The sequence below is a fragment of the Culex pipiens genome, chromosome 2 (genome assembly GCF_016801865.2).
Source record: "Culex pipiens pallens isolate TS chromosome 2, TS_CPP_V2, whole genome shotgun sequence".
Lineage (NCBI taxonomy): Eukaryota > Metazoa > Arthropoda > Insecta > Diptera > Culicidae > Culex > Culex pipiens.
In genome coordinates this window covers 122382366-122401334 of record NC_068938.1, presented here as the reverse complement: position 1 = coordinate 122401334, position 18969 = coordinate 122382366, and the positions used below count along the sequence as shown (strand labels likewise).

Sequence of the window (18969 nt, the reverse complement as noted above, 5' to 3'; positions counted from 1 at the left end):
TATGTCATTTTATTGTTACAAGAAGTGTTAATACAAAAGAACTACAGAATTTTAAAAAAAATATGCCTTAAAAAGGTCCAAAAAAATGTCCGTTTACCCTAACTAAAAGGGTTACGTGCGCAATAAAAACGCAAGAGTGATACTTTTGTTAGCTAGTGTGATTTTTGTTTTATGGGGCCAAACCAGCAAAAAAAAAGAAGAACCGGTGACAGGGTGTTGCTAGCCATTCACCACACAGGTGCCATAAAAAAGGTATCGCAAACGCGGTAGCGCGCCATAACGTTCATGAAATCGTTACCATCCGGGCAATAAAGTTTCGTGTTAGAATTCGCGCGTTTTGTGAGCCGAAATCTGCATATTTATTCAATATAAAGAATAACCCTTTTTTTCTGGTCCGGAGAACGCACACGAATTGGGTCGGTTCGATCAAACAATCGGACGGGAAGGTTGGGGGCGAGTTACGAAACTCAATTTAGAGTCCGCTATATCTTTACCACAAAAAAAAACGGCCGTTGTCGAGATTTGAACACCCAACCGAGTCGTAGCAAGCTAGATTCCGCGCCTTAGCCTGCTAACCTACTGCCAGATTCTGCAAGTAGGCTGTTAATTCGCCAATACATACAGTTTAATGGCTGAGTCCACATGACGTGTCATTAGTGTTAACTAGAAAACTTAATTTGCACTAAAACTACCACTTTCCAAAAATGACAATGTTCAGTGGCTCAAATTGAACAACCATAATCAGCAGCTGTCGCACACCGCGTCTCATTACGTTGACATCGCGTAACCTTGCGCCTTTCGACGTGACGACGCAAGACAAAAAGAAGTGACAAAAGCGCCGTTGTGCAAAAGTAATGCGAAATAAGTACAAGTACAAGCCTCCGCGCTGCTCGATGACATGTTTAATCTAATTACTTTGCACTTAACCTTTGGCGCTGGCACTCAGGTGTGCTCGTGTTGAACTTATTTTTGTACTTTTTAGTGAGTTAAATTTTGTGGAAAACAACTTCATCCCCGTACGCGCGGTAACTCAACAGGAATATTAAATGACTTTTAATTAATTTCCATAAATAATTAATTTGTTACCGATCAAAGTGAGCCGGGTGCAACCAGCATCGATCGGCGGTGGCGACGACGACGACGAAAGAGCTCGCTCTCCTCTTGATGACAGTTTTAAGCGAAATTAATTTTATTAACCAACCCCCAAAGTGAGGGAGCGTTAAACAGGGGCACGCCGAAAAAAAGGGGGTGCATGTTTAAAGTAAAATGTAAAACTCATTAAACTGTAATTTAATTGGGGAGTGCTGAAGCTGTTACGCAATGAAGGTTAAACATTTTCGTGCTGAAAACATTAAACATGGTTTGAATTTTTTGAAAAATTGCAAACGGAATATTATCTAAACGAAACGTTAGCTGAACAAGTTTTTTTTTTGGTTTTTTTAGAAGATTGATCTTAATCAAAGGGTTGGGACGCTGAATTATGATCGTTTACTTTAAAAATCTTAAAATCACATTTTGATCGAGAATTCAGACCAAAAAATAATGGGTTATCGCCATTTAAAAATCGTATAATAAATCGGTTTTTAACTTTTCGATTTTTTTTATTGTGACAATTATAGTAAAGTAAAACAAAATATCTAAATCGTGGTTATTTCTTGTTGTTAGCAAATAACTTTTTTTAACTTTTTTAAATTTGATCTATTTTTAATCGAATGGCATTTAATTGAGTTCAAGTTCTTCAAATCCCACCATATTTGGGAAAATATTGGTAAATTATCTAAATGTTTTTCGATATCATTTAAATTGTTTTTGTTTTTAATCAATTAGGGGAAAGTGGGGCAAGTGTAACAAGCTAAGGAAATGCTCGTTATAACCCATTAAAAATTAAAAAAATCTGTTGGATTTTATTATAATCGTCTTATCCCGAGCAGGGGTAAATAACACGGGAATACCAAATTTTGGTATTACTTGAGCAAATAACAGCGACCAAAATGTGCCCTTGGTTGCCCAGTAATAGATGGTAAAATACCATGAAATCATACCAAAGTCTTGTATGTGGAAGGGCACAACAATACCAAACCATGTTATTCCAAGGGTAAAATAATACCTCAAAATAGAACCATTTCAATACCAAGTTGAGGTCTTCTGGATTTTTGAACATTGCTTGAATACCAAAACTTGGTATTGCCATGGTTTTAATTTTAGGTATTCCCGCGCCCTTGGAAAAACATATTTTGGTATTCCTGTGGTCTTCCACATACATGATTTTGGTATGATTTGATGGTATTTTACCATCTATTACTGGGCAACCAAGGGCACATTTTGGTCGCTGATATTTGCACAAGTAATACCAAAATTAGGTATTTTCATACCATTTTTAGTGCAGCAGTTGCAGTTAGTGAAAAAACGGAAATGATCCATATGCAACAGCCAAATCTACTCACCTGATGATTCCATGTTGTTCTTAGTGATATTCTTCACCACACCGAATGCATTTGTCATTGATGAGCGGCCTGTGCATGAAGTTCTTGAAGATTCTGAAAAATAACAAGATTGAAAAATAAGTGTTATTAAAATAAAACTGGATTGAAATTCACCAAAATTCAATAATCTTTCGATTGACTCGTTTTTCAAAGTATTTGGTTTTTTTTTCAAGTCATTTTAGCGCAAAATTTATTATCTTGTCCAAATTGGTAAAAAAAATCCCATAGTTTTAGAGAAAATTGATGAAACCTTTCAATACCAAAATAAAACCAAAATGTGCCATCCTGACTTAGAAAATTTTCCACAATTTCAAGTCATTTCTGTAGGGGGTATATCAAAAATGTTTAAAATCAAGTTTGAAATTTCCGGTTTTCAATGAAAGCATTCGCTTTGAGACATCATTTTAGTGCAAAATTAATTATTTTGTCAAAATTGGTCAAAATTTTCCCATAGTTTCAGAGGAATTTGATAAAACACTGTAATACCAAAAGAATACCAATATGTGGTGTTCGACCATTGACAAATTCTGCAATTTTGCAATATCAAAACAATACCTTAAATTGGTATGATACCACATTTTGCTCTTGCATAATCCTCAAGATAAATTTTAAAGGGTCCAGGAATACCAAAATTTGGTATTGATACCAGAGAAAGGTATTATTACGCATTTCCCTTGTTATTTACCCATGCTCGGGATTCTAGGTCTTGACTAATACTTTGTTAGAACAAGTTTTTAAAAAATCCTGTTTTTTTAATGTAAAAAATTGATTTGACAATTTTTGATTTTCCGTACGTTCAACTCAACTAGTGGGGCAAGACGAACAACCCGTTGGGGTAAGAGGAATAATGCATGAAACAACATGTTAATTTGCTAACAATTGAACTGTTATCACTTGTATACATCAGATTAGAATGTATTTGAAAGGTTTCTTCCATTTTTAGATTAAATTATAATATTTTACTAAAAATTTTATCGTTTTTACGAAAAAAATATTATTTAGATGATAAATAGTAAATTTTCATAATATCACTATATTATGTATGGACAATTTTTTTAACAATTGTTTATCAGTTTTTAAGTACTTTCATGTATTTATTTCCCAATAAAATATGTTGTTGCAGCAATTCGTAATTTTTTTCCATACTAAAAATCCGTATGATACACTTGCCCCACCTTAACAAGATTTTTTAAAAGCTCTCAACAAAACCGGCCGTACGAGCGATTGTTCCTCTTGCCCCATATGGTCGTCTTGCCCCACCTTCCCCTACTCAGTAAAAAAAAAATGTATAAATATGGAATGTTGAATATTACCTCTTCTTTAATGTAATTATACCTCCATTTAGACTGTAAAAGTGACATGACACCAGGATTGTGGTAAAATTACACATTTTAAGAGTTAAAATTACACATTTTTCTGACTTAAAAGATGTACTCCTTCCCAGATGTAATATTACCATGATTTAATATGTACGAGAGGTTTATCGTTTTGCCTTTCGTACTAAAGAAAGATATAGGATTTGCTTTTCGCCCTGACTAAAGATCAAGCTTCGTAATCCGATCATTTCTCGAGTTTTGACCCATAGTCACCCCCCACTGGACGATACACTAAAACACTGAGTAAATTTAGAAGTTGTTTAATGGTGTAGTATTACTTCTTCTATGATGCAATATTACCTCAATAAAGGTTGAAAAAGTAAAATTACAACGAAAAGAGGCAAATTTAAAAATTTCTAGTGTAAAATGAAATGTAATTAAATGTTCTGTAAATAAAATTAACAGTCACAACTTAGCCTTGATACGAAAATCTGTTATCAAGAATCTAAATCAAGATACAGTTTTTTTATATCTTGTCATCCAAAAACCACGTGGACACTAGCGTGGTTCACGTTTCTATGAAAAAGACAAAAGTTGTTATTTTGTCTTGCATCAACCGGAATTTCGTTCTTTTATGTCCCCAGAAGCATTCCTGAAAATTTGAGCCCATTTGGTAAGGTCTAGGAGCTCCAGTTTTAATTTGAAATTTATATGGGATTTTGATTTATTTTCCATGGGAAACTATCTTTTTTTACATTGTATTAGGATTTTTTTTTTATAAATCGATGAAATGACTTGATTCTTATAGTAGGAGATAGGTTTTGAACTGGGGAACAACTTTGTAGAACATACCAACATGCTAGGAAGTGACCCTTTAAAGATACAGATACTTTTAGATGGTGGCTTTTGAAGGGGCTTTACTGTGTGGGCCACCATCTAAAAGTATCTGTATCTTTAAAGGGTCACTTCCTAGCATGTTGGTATGTTCTACAAAGTTGTTCCCCAGTTCAAAACCTATCTCCTACTATTAGAATCAAGTCATTTCATCGATTTATAAAAAAAAATCCTAATACAATTTAAAAAAAGATAGTTTCCCATGGAAAATAAATCAAAATCCCATATAAATTTCAAATTAAAACTGGAGCTCCTAGACCTTACCAAATGGGCTCAAATTTTCAGGAGTGCTTCTGGGGACATAAAAGAACGAAATTCCGGTTGATGCAAGACAAAATAACAACTTTTGTCTTTTTCATAGAAACGTGAACCACGCTAGTGGACACCTTGTTTGGAGGACCCTTTTGTTAATTCTCGCTATTCTTAACATCATTTTTTTTTCACAATACATTTGATAGAAATTTGATGGTTCACTCCCGTCAAAGCTATTCCTTATTTATTTTCTGCTGTGACGACTTCCAGGAAGCTGTTTTGAGCTCAAAAATGATGATAAGTCAAGAATAGGTGCTCAATTTACAATTTACATTCTTTCCTTTTTGTTTTACCTTTTAAAAATGTTATAAAAAAGTTATATTGATTTTAAATAAATATAAATTCATCAATCAAACGTTCTATTTTTTTCCGGAACTATTGAATACCGTACTTTGAGTTTCCTCAAAAATGCCAACTCAAATCCTCCAAAATTGCCTTCCACTTCCGGCCACGTGTCCACGCGCGCTCTCCATTTGTCATCGACTTCTTCCGGTGCGGCCAGTGTCAGTCGGGTGGCGACTGACTAATTGAAGTCGGTCGAGATTTTCTCAACACCCAAAAGCTGCTCGCTCATGGTTGTTTGCAAACTTGTGGGTTAAATCCTCTTCCCTCTCTCTATCTCCGCAAGTAGCCCAGAATCCGGATCGGGGGTTTTCTTGCCGATTCATGATGCGTTTCGCCTCAACTGTAGAGTGCATAAATTATCTCGGCGACAAACATAAACATTAGAGTATGCATTACAACAACTATTTCAATTTGCTCGCGCATGAATCACCGAAATGTAGGGAGAGTTGTCGACGTCTGGCAGAATCACCCCAGGGCAAAAACGACGGCGTCGACGTCGGCATGGGAAATCGATCATTAGCACCCTGTTTGCCTTCCTTACCCCAGTTGGAAAAGCAGTCAAGAAAAAAAAGGGTGAACTTCCTAATGACTGGCAGTTTTGGGTGAAACTCATGCGTTACATTCTAATTTGTAAACACCACTTCGTGAAGGGTGCTAATTTTTGGGTGATTTGTAGCTCTCTCACTCTTTTGTTGGTCCCCCCCGGATTGCAGAAAAAAAACACAGTTCCCAAACCACCCTTGCAAGAACCAATTCCTAATCAACCACACTTTCAAGTGGTTCCTTTCCCCTTTCCAGCTGTTCCGCCTTCCGGCAGTCGCTGATGGGCCAGCGTGGCGGAGGCGCTGGTGGCGACGGGGACAAGCTCAGCCCGAGCTCGGTCAGCTCGTCGCGGGGTCCGGCCGGGCTGGACCACCGAACGAATAGCAGCATATCAGCGCTGGCGGGCCTGGACGACGACGACAAGCTGCTGGACGTGGTGGGGCCACCGCAGAGTCCGCTGCTCTCGCTGAGCCAGCAGATGCAGCATCATGCAGGTAAGATCTTTATTTTTTGCAAAACTTCAAATGAAATATTTATAAGGCACTCAATTAGCTCAGGATTTTACTTTTTTTATGACAAATGCCAGCTAATATTAATAAATAATATTTTTAATATATATTTTTTATTAATATTTTTATTTTTATTTTTTTCAAAATGTAACAAATAGTTATACAATCAAATGTTTGTAAATAAAAATTTAAAAAACTTAAGTTCATAACACATTAATACTTAGGGTCCTAAAAACGAAGTTGACTTTATAGCTGTCGGCCACCATTGCTAGTACCAACCACTAGTGTCTTCCTTTTTATCTACAAGGACTTAGGGTCCTAAAGCCTTATGTAATTTTCTTTTTATTTTTTCAAATTCGATTTAAAAAACCATTTGTAACAAGTACAATGTGTCATTGTGCTCAGAAAAATAAACTCTATGGTCGTTCAGCAATCTGAACTCAATTTAAGAATCCAATTCTCTGAGACTTTGAACAACAATTTTTTTTGTAATTTTTATTTGATGATTTTTTGTATGTGCTTTTTCTATGAACATTTTACATCATTGGTTCGTCCATAACAGTCTTCATACAGTTTTGGCAGTTTTCCATTCAGAAATTCATATCTTGCGAACAGACTTTCTAATCAATTTGGTGTTGTTGGCAAAGATGTAGGCTGCAACTCTCTGCAATACACAGTTACACTCTTAACATATATAAATATTTTAATTAGATTTAACACACACAAAAATAATTGCGCAAAATAATCATTTTTGAATATTCTTGCTTATGGATATGTTTTGGAGGACACAAAATTTCATCTTTCGAGCTACGGAACCAATTTTGCCAAATTTTCGAAAAAACCATAATTTTCGAAAACTGATGAATATTTAACAAAAAATTCGATATCGTGCATTGAATACAAGCTAAAGCGACAGAAAAAAAGATTATTTTTGTTGAATCTGTGATTGTAACACCCCACCCCATTTTTTTTTCGAAAAAATCATATTTTTTATACATATTTATGATGCAAAACATTGAAGATTGGATCAATGCTAAAATACAGCCTCTGAAGACAGGGTTGCCAGGTTGCCAGATAAATTTGGGAATGCCAGATTTTCCAAGCCAGAATAATAACTTACCATTATCTGTTCTTGATGTTGACAGATTCAACATTTGCTACGAGTTTAAGGGGTTACATACATGTAAATCGTCAAAAATGTCAGAGGTTGGATTGAGCACAAACTTTTTTTGAAATCTGTTAGCAGGGCATTAAAATATATATTTTTAACTTTTATCAACATGTGGTGGTATAATTGCCGAGTTATAGCTATTTCAAGTGAGCAGTTTCAAAAATATCTCCACAATGCGTTGACCAAATCGGCAAAATTCAGAGAAAAACGCTCACAAAGTTTGACAGTTCGCTTTGCGCAAGGCAAAATTTTGAGCGTAAATCGTCTCTTACTCAGTTTAATCATGAAATATCTTCATGAAACTTTCAGGAGTGATTGAAAATCATCTTTTAAGTGGATTTCATAAATTTTCAGAATTATGAACTTTTGTGATTTTTTGCATGTATATCCCTTAATTGAAAATCGAAAAATTAAGTAAATATTGATTTAGATGAAAATGTAAATTCAACCTTTTTGCCGAAAATAAATTCAACTACACTCAACCCCCGATGGTTTGACACTAATTGTTGTCAAACGAACGGGGTCACTTTTTAGTTTGACACCCCTTTTACACGGAGTTCATACACACTATCAAACGTTTGTTTTGATAGTGTGCGTGAGCGCCGTGTAAAAAGTGACAGTTCGTCACTTTTTAGTTTGACTTTGTCAAACCAACGGGGTATAAACAAAAAAAAGTGACAAACGAAAAAGTGACCATCACCGGGGGTTGAGTGTATCAGAATTTTACAAGCTTTTGAATAAACTCATTTTCTCCCTCCCCTTCCCATTCTTAATTTAACAATTTGCATCTGGCAGATTTTTCCAGTTTTTTTTTTTTAATTTTGACCTGGCAACCCTGTCTGAATAGCGTCGAGTTTTTGAGTGGAAACTCAGCAACTGCATATAATGTCAAAAGGGGAAAATATGTTGAAATGTGGTCAAAAGAGTTTTTTGACCTTTTCAAATGTTAGGATTGACCCGAAAATTTTAAAAATATTTTTATTCGATAGAATTTATCAAATTTCTGTAAAGTACTTTTCGGTTGCAGAATTTATTTCACAACATTTTTCAAAAAATCTAATTCATGATCAAAACAGGGCTGCCAGATTTCACTATTTTTTCATTGAAAAGATTTCTCTATTTTTTAAGTCGTTGATCGTTGGAGAATTGCCAATACGTTTGCTTTTATGTACTCATATTTAGAGAATTGATGCACGGGATTATGAATCTTTAAATATTGTGTAGAGAATTATGAAGTAGACAAAAATGGTAGTTTCATTTTAAATTTAAATATCAAAGGAATCCTAGTAGACATAATCTAACTCCACCCCAATTTCTCTGCCTCCCCACAGGCTGGTTCAACTTCGAGGACGTGCAACGGGCGGAGGAGGCCATGCGGCGTCGGCTGCAGTCGGACGAGCGGGACGAGCGCGACGGCAGCGACTCCAACTGTTCGGACAGCGTCTCCGGGAGCGTCACCGGTGCCTTTCGCCCGACCTCGTCCGGCAGCCCGAAGGAGTCGTCGAGCAGCGCCGGCGGCACCTCCTACCCGTCGCCCAACATCTCCGTCGGTCCGCCGATCCATCCGCCACCGCACCTGCTGCCGTATCTGTACCCGCACGGACTTTACCCCCCGCCACACCTGTCGCACCTGCTGCACAACCAGGCCGCGGCCGCCGCGATGAATCCCAGCCTCCTGTTCAACGCTCAGCTTGCCCTGGCCGCACAACATCCCGCCTTCTTTGGCCACTACTCGGGTCACTCGCCATCCTCGCCACTGCACAGCCTGAAAGCGCACCGCTTCTCGCCGTACAGCTTGCCGGGCTCGGGGCTGGGTTCGGCCTTCGACGCCGTCACGCCCGGTTCCAACTCGGGCGGTCCGCGAAGTCTGAGCAGCAGTCCGCACCATCCACGCGCTGCCTCCAACTCACCGCCCACGAGGCCCATCTCGGTTTCGCCGACTCCCACCCAGCAGAACCCGACCTCGCCCGAGTCGGCCGAGGCGGGCAACACGACAGTCCAACCGACGATCCCGCCGCCGCCAAATACGACGATGCCTCCCTCCTCCAACTCGCCCTCCGAGCTCAAGAGCATAGAGAAGATGGTCAACGGGCTGGAGGTGCAGCACAACATCAACGGAAGCGTTGGCGGCAACGTCGAAAACAGCAAGCTGGCCGGCCACGATCAGTGACGACCGCTGCTGGACTCGTGTCCGATCGTAGGAGGCGACAAACTCGATCAGGACATGTGACAGTTAGCAATAAGTTCCAGCAAGATTTTCAGCGCAATATGAATCTCTCGATGAATTCGTCGAGGGGAGAGTGTTAGCAGAAACCTGTTATCTAGATGAATTACTGTGCAAATATTTAATGCTTAAAGTTTTTTAGCGAGACAGATCAGGGCGAGCTGAGTGTACGATCATCAAGAGAGCAACTTGATTTTTTTCAGTGTACACCTAGTTAAATGAAACATTAGAAATTGATCGTACACGGGGACGGAGACGCATGGGGCAAATCGGGACAAGCTTGTTGTAAATACAGAGCCGTACTCATTTCACAAAAAAAAACACATATTATTACAGAATCTATCAGGAAACTCGTTGAGGGACTTTTACTTTGCATTTTGCTCCTTAGAAGAAGAAAAAACCGGAAAGGCAAATGGAAACAAAACTTACCAAAGAGTCGATTAACAGCAACAACACTATTGTAAATTTTAACTCGCGCGCCTGTACAGTGGAGAAGAAGGCGAATTGGCGATTGCGCGTCAAGGGTTAGCTGGAAGAGGGGTGGCGTGTCATCAAAGCAACCCTGCAGACTCGATCTCGTTTCTCTAGGAGGGAATTTGACAGCTCTTGGGAGAGGGGTCTCGGCGCCTGCTTTGGTGCATTGCTGCTGAAGTCTTTCAGTTTGCCGGGCAGAGCAAATCGCACACCCAGTATTGTACATTGTGTACAGTTATTATAGCTTATTATAGAATACAAAATCAAATATTAACACAAAACATATAAGAGATGTGAAAAATGGATTTTCTTTTCTAAAAAGCAAGCAAACTAACGTATAGTTAAAAATTTCAAACAAACAAAAGCATCATACAATTCATAAATTTAACTATAAAAAACAAAAACACTCACACAACATCAAAAGAACAAAAAAGTACTATAGTAGAATTGATCATTTTAAACAAAAAAGACGTCATAAATGCGATCGCACCCGGTCGGGGTGGATTTCATAACTCGCAAAACAACCCGCAAGCAAAGCAGTTCGCTAAAAGTGACCACAACCACAACAAACCATGGAAGTGAGTTCAAGTAAACAAACACAACACACTATTCTTCCCGTCTAAGTTTACCAACCCAACCAGGCAGCGTTTCCAGAACGCGCGCCAAGTTATTTATTTTGTTTTATGTTTTATTAAGAAAAAAGATGTTCAAGATTTAAGGTGAGCTCCTCAAAACCCAGTGCTAGCGCGATCGTCAATAGTTAAGCTAGTTCCAATCAGAGAAATAGTAACCCAGAGTATGATTTTAATTAATTTTAAACTAAACGAAAGTGTGATAATTTATTGAGTAATAGTTTTCCTTTCTGTTTTATTCCAACCAAGTTCCCACAAACAAATACACACACAGGAAGAAGAAATATGCCCGCTCTTTAGTTTCGTTGCAAGCAATAATATTATTAGAAATTGTTTCCTCGTACACTCACAAAAAGACCACAGAAAAAATCAACCGTAAGCGAAAATCATACCCCCTCACAAATCACAACAAAAAGCCCAACCGAACAAAATAGAATTGGTCGTTCAGTCTTACACAATCACAACCACAAACACAAAAACAAACAAACACTACAAGAACAAAATCTAGACTATTTTTGTAAGTCGTAAAAGAGCAATAATTGAAAAGTAAATATATGAAAAACAACTATTTTAAGAAATAATTAAAAATATTATGATTAAAATTCAAAAACCCTGATCGTTTCTCTTCCCAGCAGAACATATCCGAAAGCATCCTCTCTGTCACTTGTCCCCTGCCAAAAAAAACAAAACCCGCGGGTGGCGGTTCCCGAAGAAATTTCGTAGAAAAAACACCAATAAACGGGCGGGCGCGCTTATCTCGGCGATCCATCAAACTAATTTCCTTTATAAACAACAACGGAGCGCGCGCGCCTATCAAATGACTAACCTTCTAATACCGAAAAAAAAGAGGAAGGGAGGGAGACGCACCTGATTGCCACCAGAAGGTGTCCTGTCTCAATGTCTATCCCATTCGATTGTTCGTAAAATAACATTCCACATCTTGCGACTGCACCACGTCATCAGACCATGCAGACCTCTGTCAGCTGACACGGGTTTTTTTCATTCGGAGATCGAAGGCTAGGGATCCTTGTCCCGGGTTTCGTTTGAAGGTTGAAAGGCGGTGCAACGCCTGCAGGCAGTTGCAGAGAGGAATTTTTGACCTTGAAAAGTTCGAGACTGGGAAATTCTATTGAATAAATGAAAATTGGGTAGTTCATGTTCAGACACAGAACATCAAAAATGTTTTAAAAATTTCAAAGTTCTAAAAACTACTGTTTGTTGACGGTACCAACTAAGGTTTCATCAAAGACGTACAGTATGTAAAAAAAGTATTTCCACCCCTTGGGCACTATGCACATTTTGTGATTAAACATGTAAACAATTTAATGTTGACATAAACCTAGTACTACGTTTTGTTCAGAAACTCATGCCGAACATATTGCTACGAAAAGCTCATAAAAAGATGTTTTCTATAAAAAGTCGCACACATTGAAAGACACAATTTGCGAAACACCTTAAAACAAGATCCTTCATGCAGATTGCCAGGAATCTCGCCGGTATCTCGCTGGATCTCGGTGGAACCAGTGCCCTCTGGGATGTTCCGAAGTGGAGACCAAACTAAACGAGTTTGTGCAATTTGGATTTTTATAGTAGACACGAAAGTTGACATTTTGGCAGAGTTGGCCAATATTATTTGTCATTCTGGTCATGTACGTAACATAACCTCCTTGTTATTGATACTGTTGGGACTCCGGGAGCCAAATTCAATCAAATTTTGGGACATTGTACAGAATGATCGGCAAAAAAAACTAGTTTGTTCTGCTAGTTCTATTCTACATATGGGTCATTCCACCTGAAGTGTGCAAGAAAAAATGCAAATTTGAAAATTACCATCTCCGATTCTGCTCAAATTTGGCAGAGCTGTTGAGACTATCAATTCATCCAAATCGGACCACCCCCTCCATTTTTGTACCCTCCCAAAAATCGACTTTTTGGCGATTTTTGAGCGAAACCCCTATCGACGATAACTCAGGAACCACAAATCTTAGAGGGTCGGTCTTAGACTCAATTTTGAAGGAAATTGGACGTAGAATCCATTTCCGCGATCAAAATTTAGATTAAAATATGTTTTCTACCTGTATTGCGCATTTGAAAACTTTAAATGGTCGTATCTCAAAACAGCCCTATTTATTTTTTAAATTTGACCTCACCATCGTATTCCCCGTCCGATTTTACATAAGAATCACTTATCGACAGAAAGGAATATGTTTCGTTCCAGAGATATCGAATTTTAAAGTTTTTAGTTTTTGAGATTACCTACATTAGCTTCATTCGCCGCATATGCTAGAAGCACTCAGAAGCGCTGTTCAATAACTGCTACCTGGTTATTTATTGAATTAAGATTTCATCCCAAATAATCATTAGCAAATTAGGCAAAAATGTAATGTACACCACTGTAGGAAACTGCTGTATACGAATTTGTGTGCTAGCCCACAGTACAAAGCAAGAACGACACGCAATACAGAGCAGAATGGAATTCCCGCAGAGCTAGCAGGAAATTGTAATTGATCTTGTAACTTAAGAAAAAGTGTACGATACATTATCGTGCTAAAAATTATGAATCAATATGAATAAAACTCTCGTGAAGCATGATTAAGGAGGAGGATTTCTGGAAAGTATAAAACTGGAAAAAGGTAAGAAAATCACAACGATTAATCTGATTTATTATCTAGTTGTGTTATTATTCAGTTGTGTTCATTTCGACAACGTCTGAACAATAATCTTTTTTTTTGTTTGTCAATCATTTCGAAATCTTGGAAGACGATACAGCTGCTATCCAAATGTATCAGAAGTATATGGTATTGCTTTTGAAATTAAATGTACCAGAATGAAAAAAAATCATCAATTATTCTAATGAAACACATTATAAAAATCGGTTTAAATCAATCTTTCAAACCCTAAGGCAGAATTTGGGGGTTTTGCTGAATGGCACTATTTCGCTACCGCACATGGCAACAGCTCTAGAACCTATGAGAATTATTTCATCTACTACAGCCAGCTCTACATTTGTTCTCGTTTCAAATAAAAGAAGAAATAAAAGAAATAATTTGAAAAAGTGGGAAGAAATGAGGAATTAGGAAAAATATGAAAATAATAGAATAATGATAAATTTTCGAAAATTGTATTGTAAAAACTCTGTAGCATTTGCAAATAAATATTAAAAGTTCAAATTTTACTTAATATGGTTCAATGACACTGAGATCAGGAAAAATAGTGCATTAAAAATTACCCAATAAATATTCCTTAAACAAAAAATAGATTGTTCAAGGTATTGATTATCTCAAAATCGTATAAAATTATAAAAATAATTCATCTTACAGAACACCAGGTAGTTATTATTGATCAGCACGACTGAGTGCTTCTAGCAGATGCGGCGAGTGTAGCTAATATAGGTAATTTCAAATACTTAAAACTTTAAAATTCGATATCTCTGGAACGAAAAATATTCCTTTCTGTCGATAAGTGATTCTTATGTAAAATCGGACGGGGAATACGATGGTGAGGTCAAATTTAAAAAATAAATAGGGCTGTTTTGAGATACGACCTTTTTAAGTTTTCAATTGCGCAATACAGGTAGAAAACATATTTTAATCTAAATTTTGATCGCGGAAATGGATTCTACGTCCAATTTCCTTCAAAATTGAGTCTAAGACCGACCCTCTAAGATTTGTGGTTCCTGAGTTATCGTCGTTTGGAGATAGGGGTTTCGCTCAAAAATCGATTTTTGGGAGGGTACAAAAATGGAGGGGGTGGTCCGATTTGGATGAAATTCGGGATTTTTGCATGTTTTGATAGTCTCAACAGCTCTGCCAAATTTGAGCAGAATCGGAGATGGTAATTTTCAAATGCTGTTCCGCTTCAGGTGGAATGACCCATATATCAAACATGAATACGAATCGTCACGATCAGATTAGGATAATTGAGTTTTTTGAACTTCTCGATTCCCGGCAAATTTGATACATATAAATATTGAAGCAAAATAATATAAATCAAACCAACGACATCAAATGAGTTAATTCTGATACACAGAAAACAAGTTTATAGCTATTTTTAAGTTTAACTCTACCAATGTGTTTTTTAGTTGCTAATTCAGAAAGGGTATAATTAAACTTGTAAAAACCTTAAACCTTTCTTTTGTAAGAAAGGCAAAAAATCTTAATAATCATATATTGATGCTCTCTTATGCTAACTAGATAGGAAATCCAGCAAGCTTGGTACAAGAGAGCACAGAGGCATCGATTTGATAAACCGACTACTAAATTGGGGAGCCCAAAGTTTAGCAGAACAAATTAGTAGCCCACACATTGAAATCAGTATTTAATTTCATTTTTGTGTTTTGCATCGTCACCAATAATCAATAATTATTTAAGTAAGTGTCTGTATTTTTTTTAAATGTTTAGGTCTATTTATAAATATTAAGTTCAGTTTTTTTTCAGTTTAACTGTAAATTTTCCTTAAATACTTAACAATACAAAACAACATTCAAATGTTGCTCTGGATCCTTATTTGTCATATACAAAAATCCCAATCTTGGAAAATAGTTTTTAGTCTTTTGTTGGACAACAAATCAAAAAACCAGTTGATGTAAACTACGACCAACTACGACATAGACATATTCACTCAGAAAAAATTCATGCAGTGAGAATTTTGAACAAACAATTTGATTGAACTTGTACTCGCAGAGTTGGAAAGTATTTTCAACAAGTAGGAAGCATTCCACAAAGTATTTGATGTTTTGATATTAAACTAATAATGTGTTAAATGACTGTGGCTTAATGTTATTAAATTTATGCTAATGTTATTAATTTGTTATATTTCTTTAAAATGTTGCCAGTACATCAAAAATGTTGCCAAATAAACATAAATTCCCAGAAATTCCCGAGAAATTGAAAAAATTCAACTCTTGATTACCGGGCCATTGATCGTTACCTAGTAACGATCACGTCAACTAGCCTAAGCAAATTAGGAGATGTTAAAGAGTTTCACTGATAGATCTGAACAAAATTTAACCGCATTCTAAACGCATGGTAATGACCTGACGTTGCGTCAGTTAACTAATAGTATTTCTCTTTTTCTAAGCAACGGTTCTTCTATTAGGGGAGAGCGAGGAGACTTGATCCCCTTTTTTTGTATAGCAGATAACTCTGTCAATTTCTCACAAAATTATGAATTTTATACATGAATTGAAAGCTTAAACATTCAACTATGTTTGGCTAATAAGGTAATTTAATCAGATGAACTCTTCGAATTATGCCAAGCGTTTTCAAAAAAAAATTTAAGCCGGCAGTTTTTAAGTATTAGGGGGTTTCCCCTTCAAAATTTTGAAGAAATTATAAGCAAAATTTCTTAATCATCCAAACTTCTAATTTTCTATAAGTTACAGCAAATCCTGTATTTCTCCAAACATTTTTGCGAATTTTCCCATACAAACTTCAACGTTCAAAAGCGACCCCTACAACTTAACCGATTTGGCTCAAAATTAGCGCAGTTGCTTATTTTTGCCTAAGGAATCGAGTCAGGGAGTATTACTAATGTCAATTCTTTATTGTCACCCTACACAGAAAAAAAAGTTGAATTTTGGAATGTTGAAAATTTGATAGGTTGAATATTACCTCTTTTTTTGAGTAATATTACATAAAAAATGTGGAAAAATGTGAACCTGATGAATATTCATCTAAAACTGATGAAAATTCATCATTTTCTGGGGTAAAATTCATCATTTTTTTAGCCACAAAATCTGTCACCATTTCCTGATGAATATTACCATTATTTTTTTTCTGTGTACACAGCAAAAAAAAGTTGAATTTTGGAATGTTGAAAATGTGGTTGGTTGAATATTAATCATTTTTTGAGTAATATTACTCAAAAAATGTGTAAAAATGTGAACCTGATGAATATTCATCAGAAACTGATGAAAATTCATAAATTCCTGATGTAATATTACACATATTTTTTGCCACAAAATCTGTCACCATTTCCTGATGAATATTACCATCATTTTTTTTCTGTGTAGCGTAGAGTCGGCAGTTGAACTCACAATTCGAAGATCGTCAGTTATAATCCTGGATTGTGTGTGAGCTAAGTGGAAAAAAAAACCTTTGGACACCTAGTTTCGAGAAGAAATCTTGCAATAGAGATTTATGATTTATGATGTTCTGAAAAAATTACCATAGCCATGTGGTAAATCTGCAAGACGGTTAAATGATTGGAAAATATGACATTTAGTTTTTGAAAGCAAAAAATATTCCAACAATTCTGATATTTTTTGAAAATTTCTTTTCAAATGATTGGTTGAAGGTAGGTTTGGCACATTTTTTAAATGTCTAAGTATTGCTTCAGCTTGCTTTTTTTCTAAAACAAATTTTGAATGAAGAAATATTTATTTTATAATCATTCGATTATGTATGTTGTGCAATGTAACGATTTCAACTATATGTAAGGCTGCCTCCGTGTACGCACGAGTGCAAGCAGCAGTCAAGTGCTCAGTGCTCCATCGTTTTTTCGATTTTTTTTCGCCGTAGTTTACCGTGATTAGCCGCGAGTTTGCTCCACCAGCATGCCAAGGGCCGGCCGTGGCCGTGGCAGTTCGAGTGCGGCCTCGAAAAACCCGCGAAGTTCGTCTACCGGCCGTGTGCAAAAAGGTAAACAAACCAACGCCGTGTCGACTGCCATCGCGCAGGGGAGAGTGAGCGCAGAAGGCATCGACAAAAAGTTACTACATCCCGGATATGTTCCGAGATCACCAGTGCGAACCCGTTCCGGTACCTCCGGTGCCACGACCAGTAGCACATCAACATCCGCCAACATCCCCATCAGGAACGAGTTCCAGATGCTGAGCGACGATGAACAAAACAACAACAACAACACCGACGGTAGCAGCACTACCGACGACGACGACGACGATGATGGTCGTGCACGGAAAAAAGTGCCGACGTCAAAAAAGAACAACTCTCCAGCGGAACGTAGACCACCTCCAATTTTTGTTTTGGACACGTTGGCGGACGATGTTGACGAGTTGCTGGAAGGCCTCGGATATTGTCTGAAAATCGGTAAGTCGGCAGTGCAAGTGATTACACTGAGCAAAAAAGATTTCGACCTGGTGCTTGAAGAACTGAAGCGTAGCAACTTCAACTTCTACACATACGACCCAGAGAAGCCCCCTGTTAAGGTCGTCTTGCAGGGTTACCAAGACCGTCCGATCGCCGACCTGAAGCGACACCTCTCGAACGCCGGAATAAAACCGCGGGAGATTAAAGTGCTCTCGCGCAAGACAACGGTCACGGGTGTGCACACTCTGTACCTGTTGTACTTCGACCGCGGCATCGTCAAGATCCAAGACCTGCGGCGGACTAAAACATTGGACGGTTTTTGGGTAAACTGGCGGTTTTACTCCAAAAACCCGACGGACGTAGCGCAATGCCACCGTTGCCAGAAATTCGGCCACGGCTCGCGGAACTGCAACCTCCGGCCCCGCTGCGTGAAGTGCGGTGAATCACACCTCTCCGAGGCGTGCGCACTGCCACGAAAGGCGGACTTGGGGGACAAGGCAGAACAAACCAAGCCGCGCGTAAAGTGCGCGAACTGTGACGGCAACCATACCGGCAATTACCGCGGATGCGTCGCGCGCAAAGCCTACCTCGAGGAGCAGGAAAAGAGGAAAAAGAAAGCCCACCCTCCTCAGCGAAGTACGAGCGCAGCCGTTCCTGCAGCTGGACAGCCTACGGTTCCAGCGGACAACCCAGCGATCCCTCCTGGATGGGGGCGTTCGTTTGCCAGCGTGGTCGCTGCCGGTAGCGGCGATGCGGCCCAGCAAGGAGTCACCGGGGAAGATCTCTTTACCCTGCCGGAGTTCTTTGCTCTCGCGGGGGAGATGATGACGCGGTTTCGGAGCTGCCGTAACAAGGCGGAGCAATTTCTGGCCCTCGGGGAGCTGATGATCAAGCACATCTATAATTGATTATTTTTGTCTGTGATCTAGTTTTAAGCTTTCTCTTTATCTATCCTTTTCCCATTGCACTTTCTGTAAGTTTTTTGAAAACTTTTTCTTACTCTTGTCAATTCCATAG

The 18969-nt window shown here is 38.0% G+C and overlaps 1 protein-coding gene across 4 annotated transcripts in view; it reads left to right on the top strand.

The window, feature by feature from the left end:
- Window positions 1-11513, top strand: part of LOC120419584 (optomotor-blind protein) — a 255389-nt gene extending 243876 nt beyond the window's left edge. For 2 of the 4 annotated variants that reach the window (XM_052706870.1, XM_052706872.1), the window contains 2 exons: window positions 6149-6387; window positions 8905-11513. In XM_052706870.1, the coding sequence (XP_052562830.1) occupies window positions 6149-6387; window positions 8905-9743 (1078 nt within the window). In that variant the 3' untranslated portion in view covers window positions 9744-11513. Of the gene's footprint in view, window positions 1-6127; window positions 6388-8904 lie in introns of all 4 variants that reach the window. The other 2 variants (XM_052706869.1, XM_052706871.1) reach the window with 1 other exon arrangement.
- The last annotated feature ends 7456 nt before the right edge of the window (window positions 11514-18969 follow it).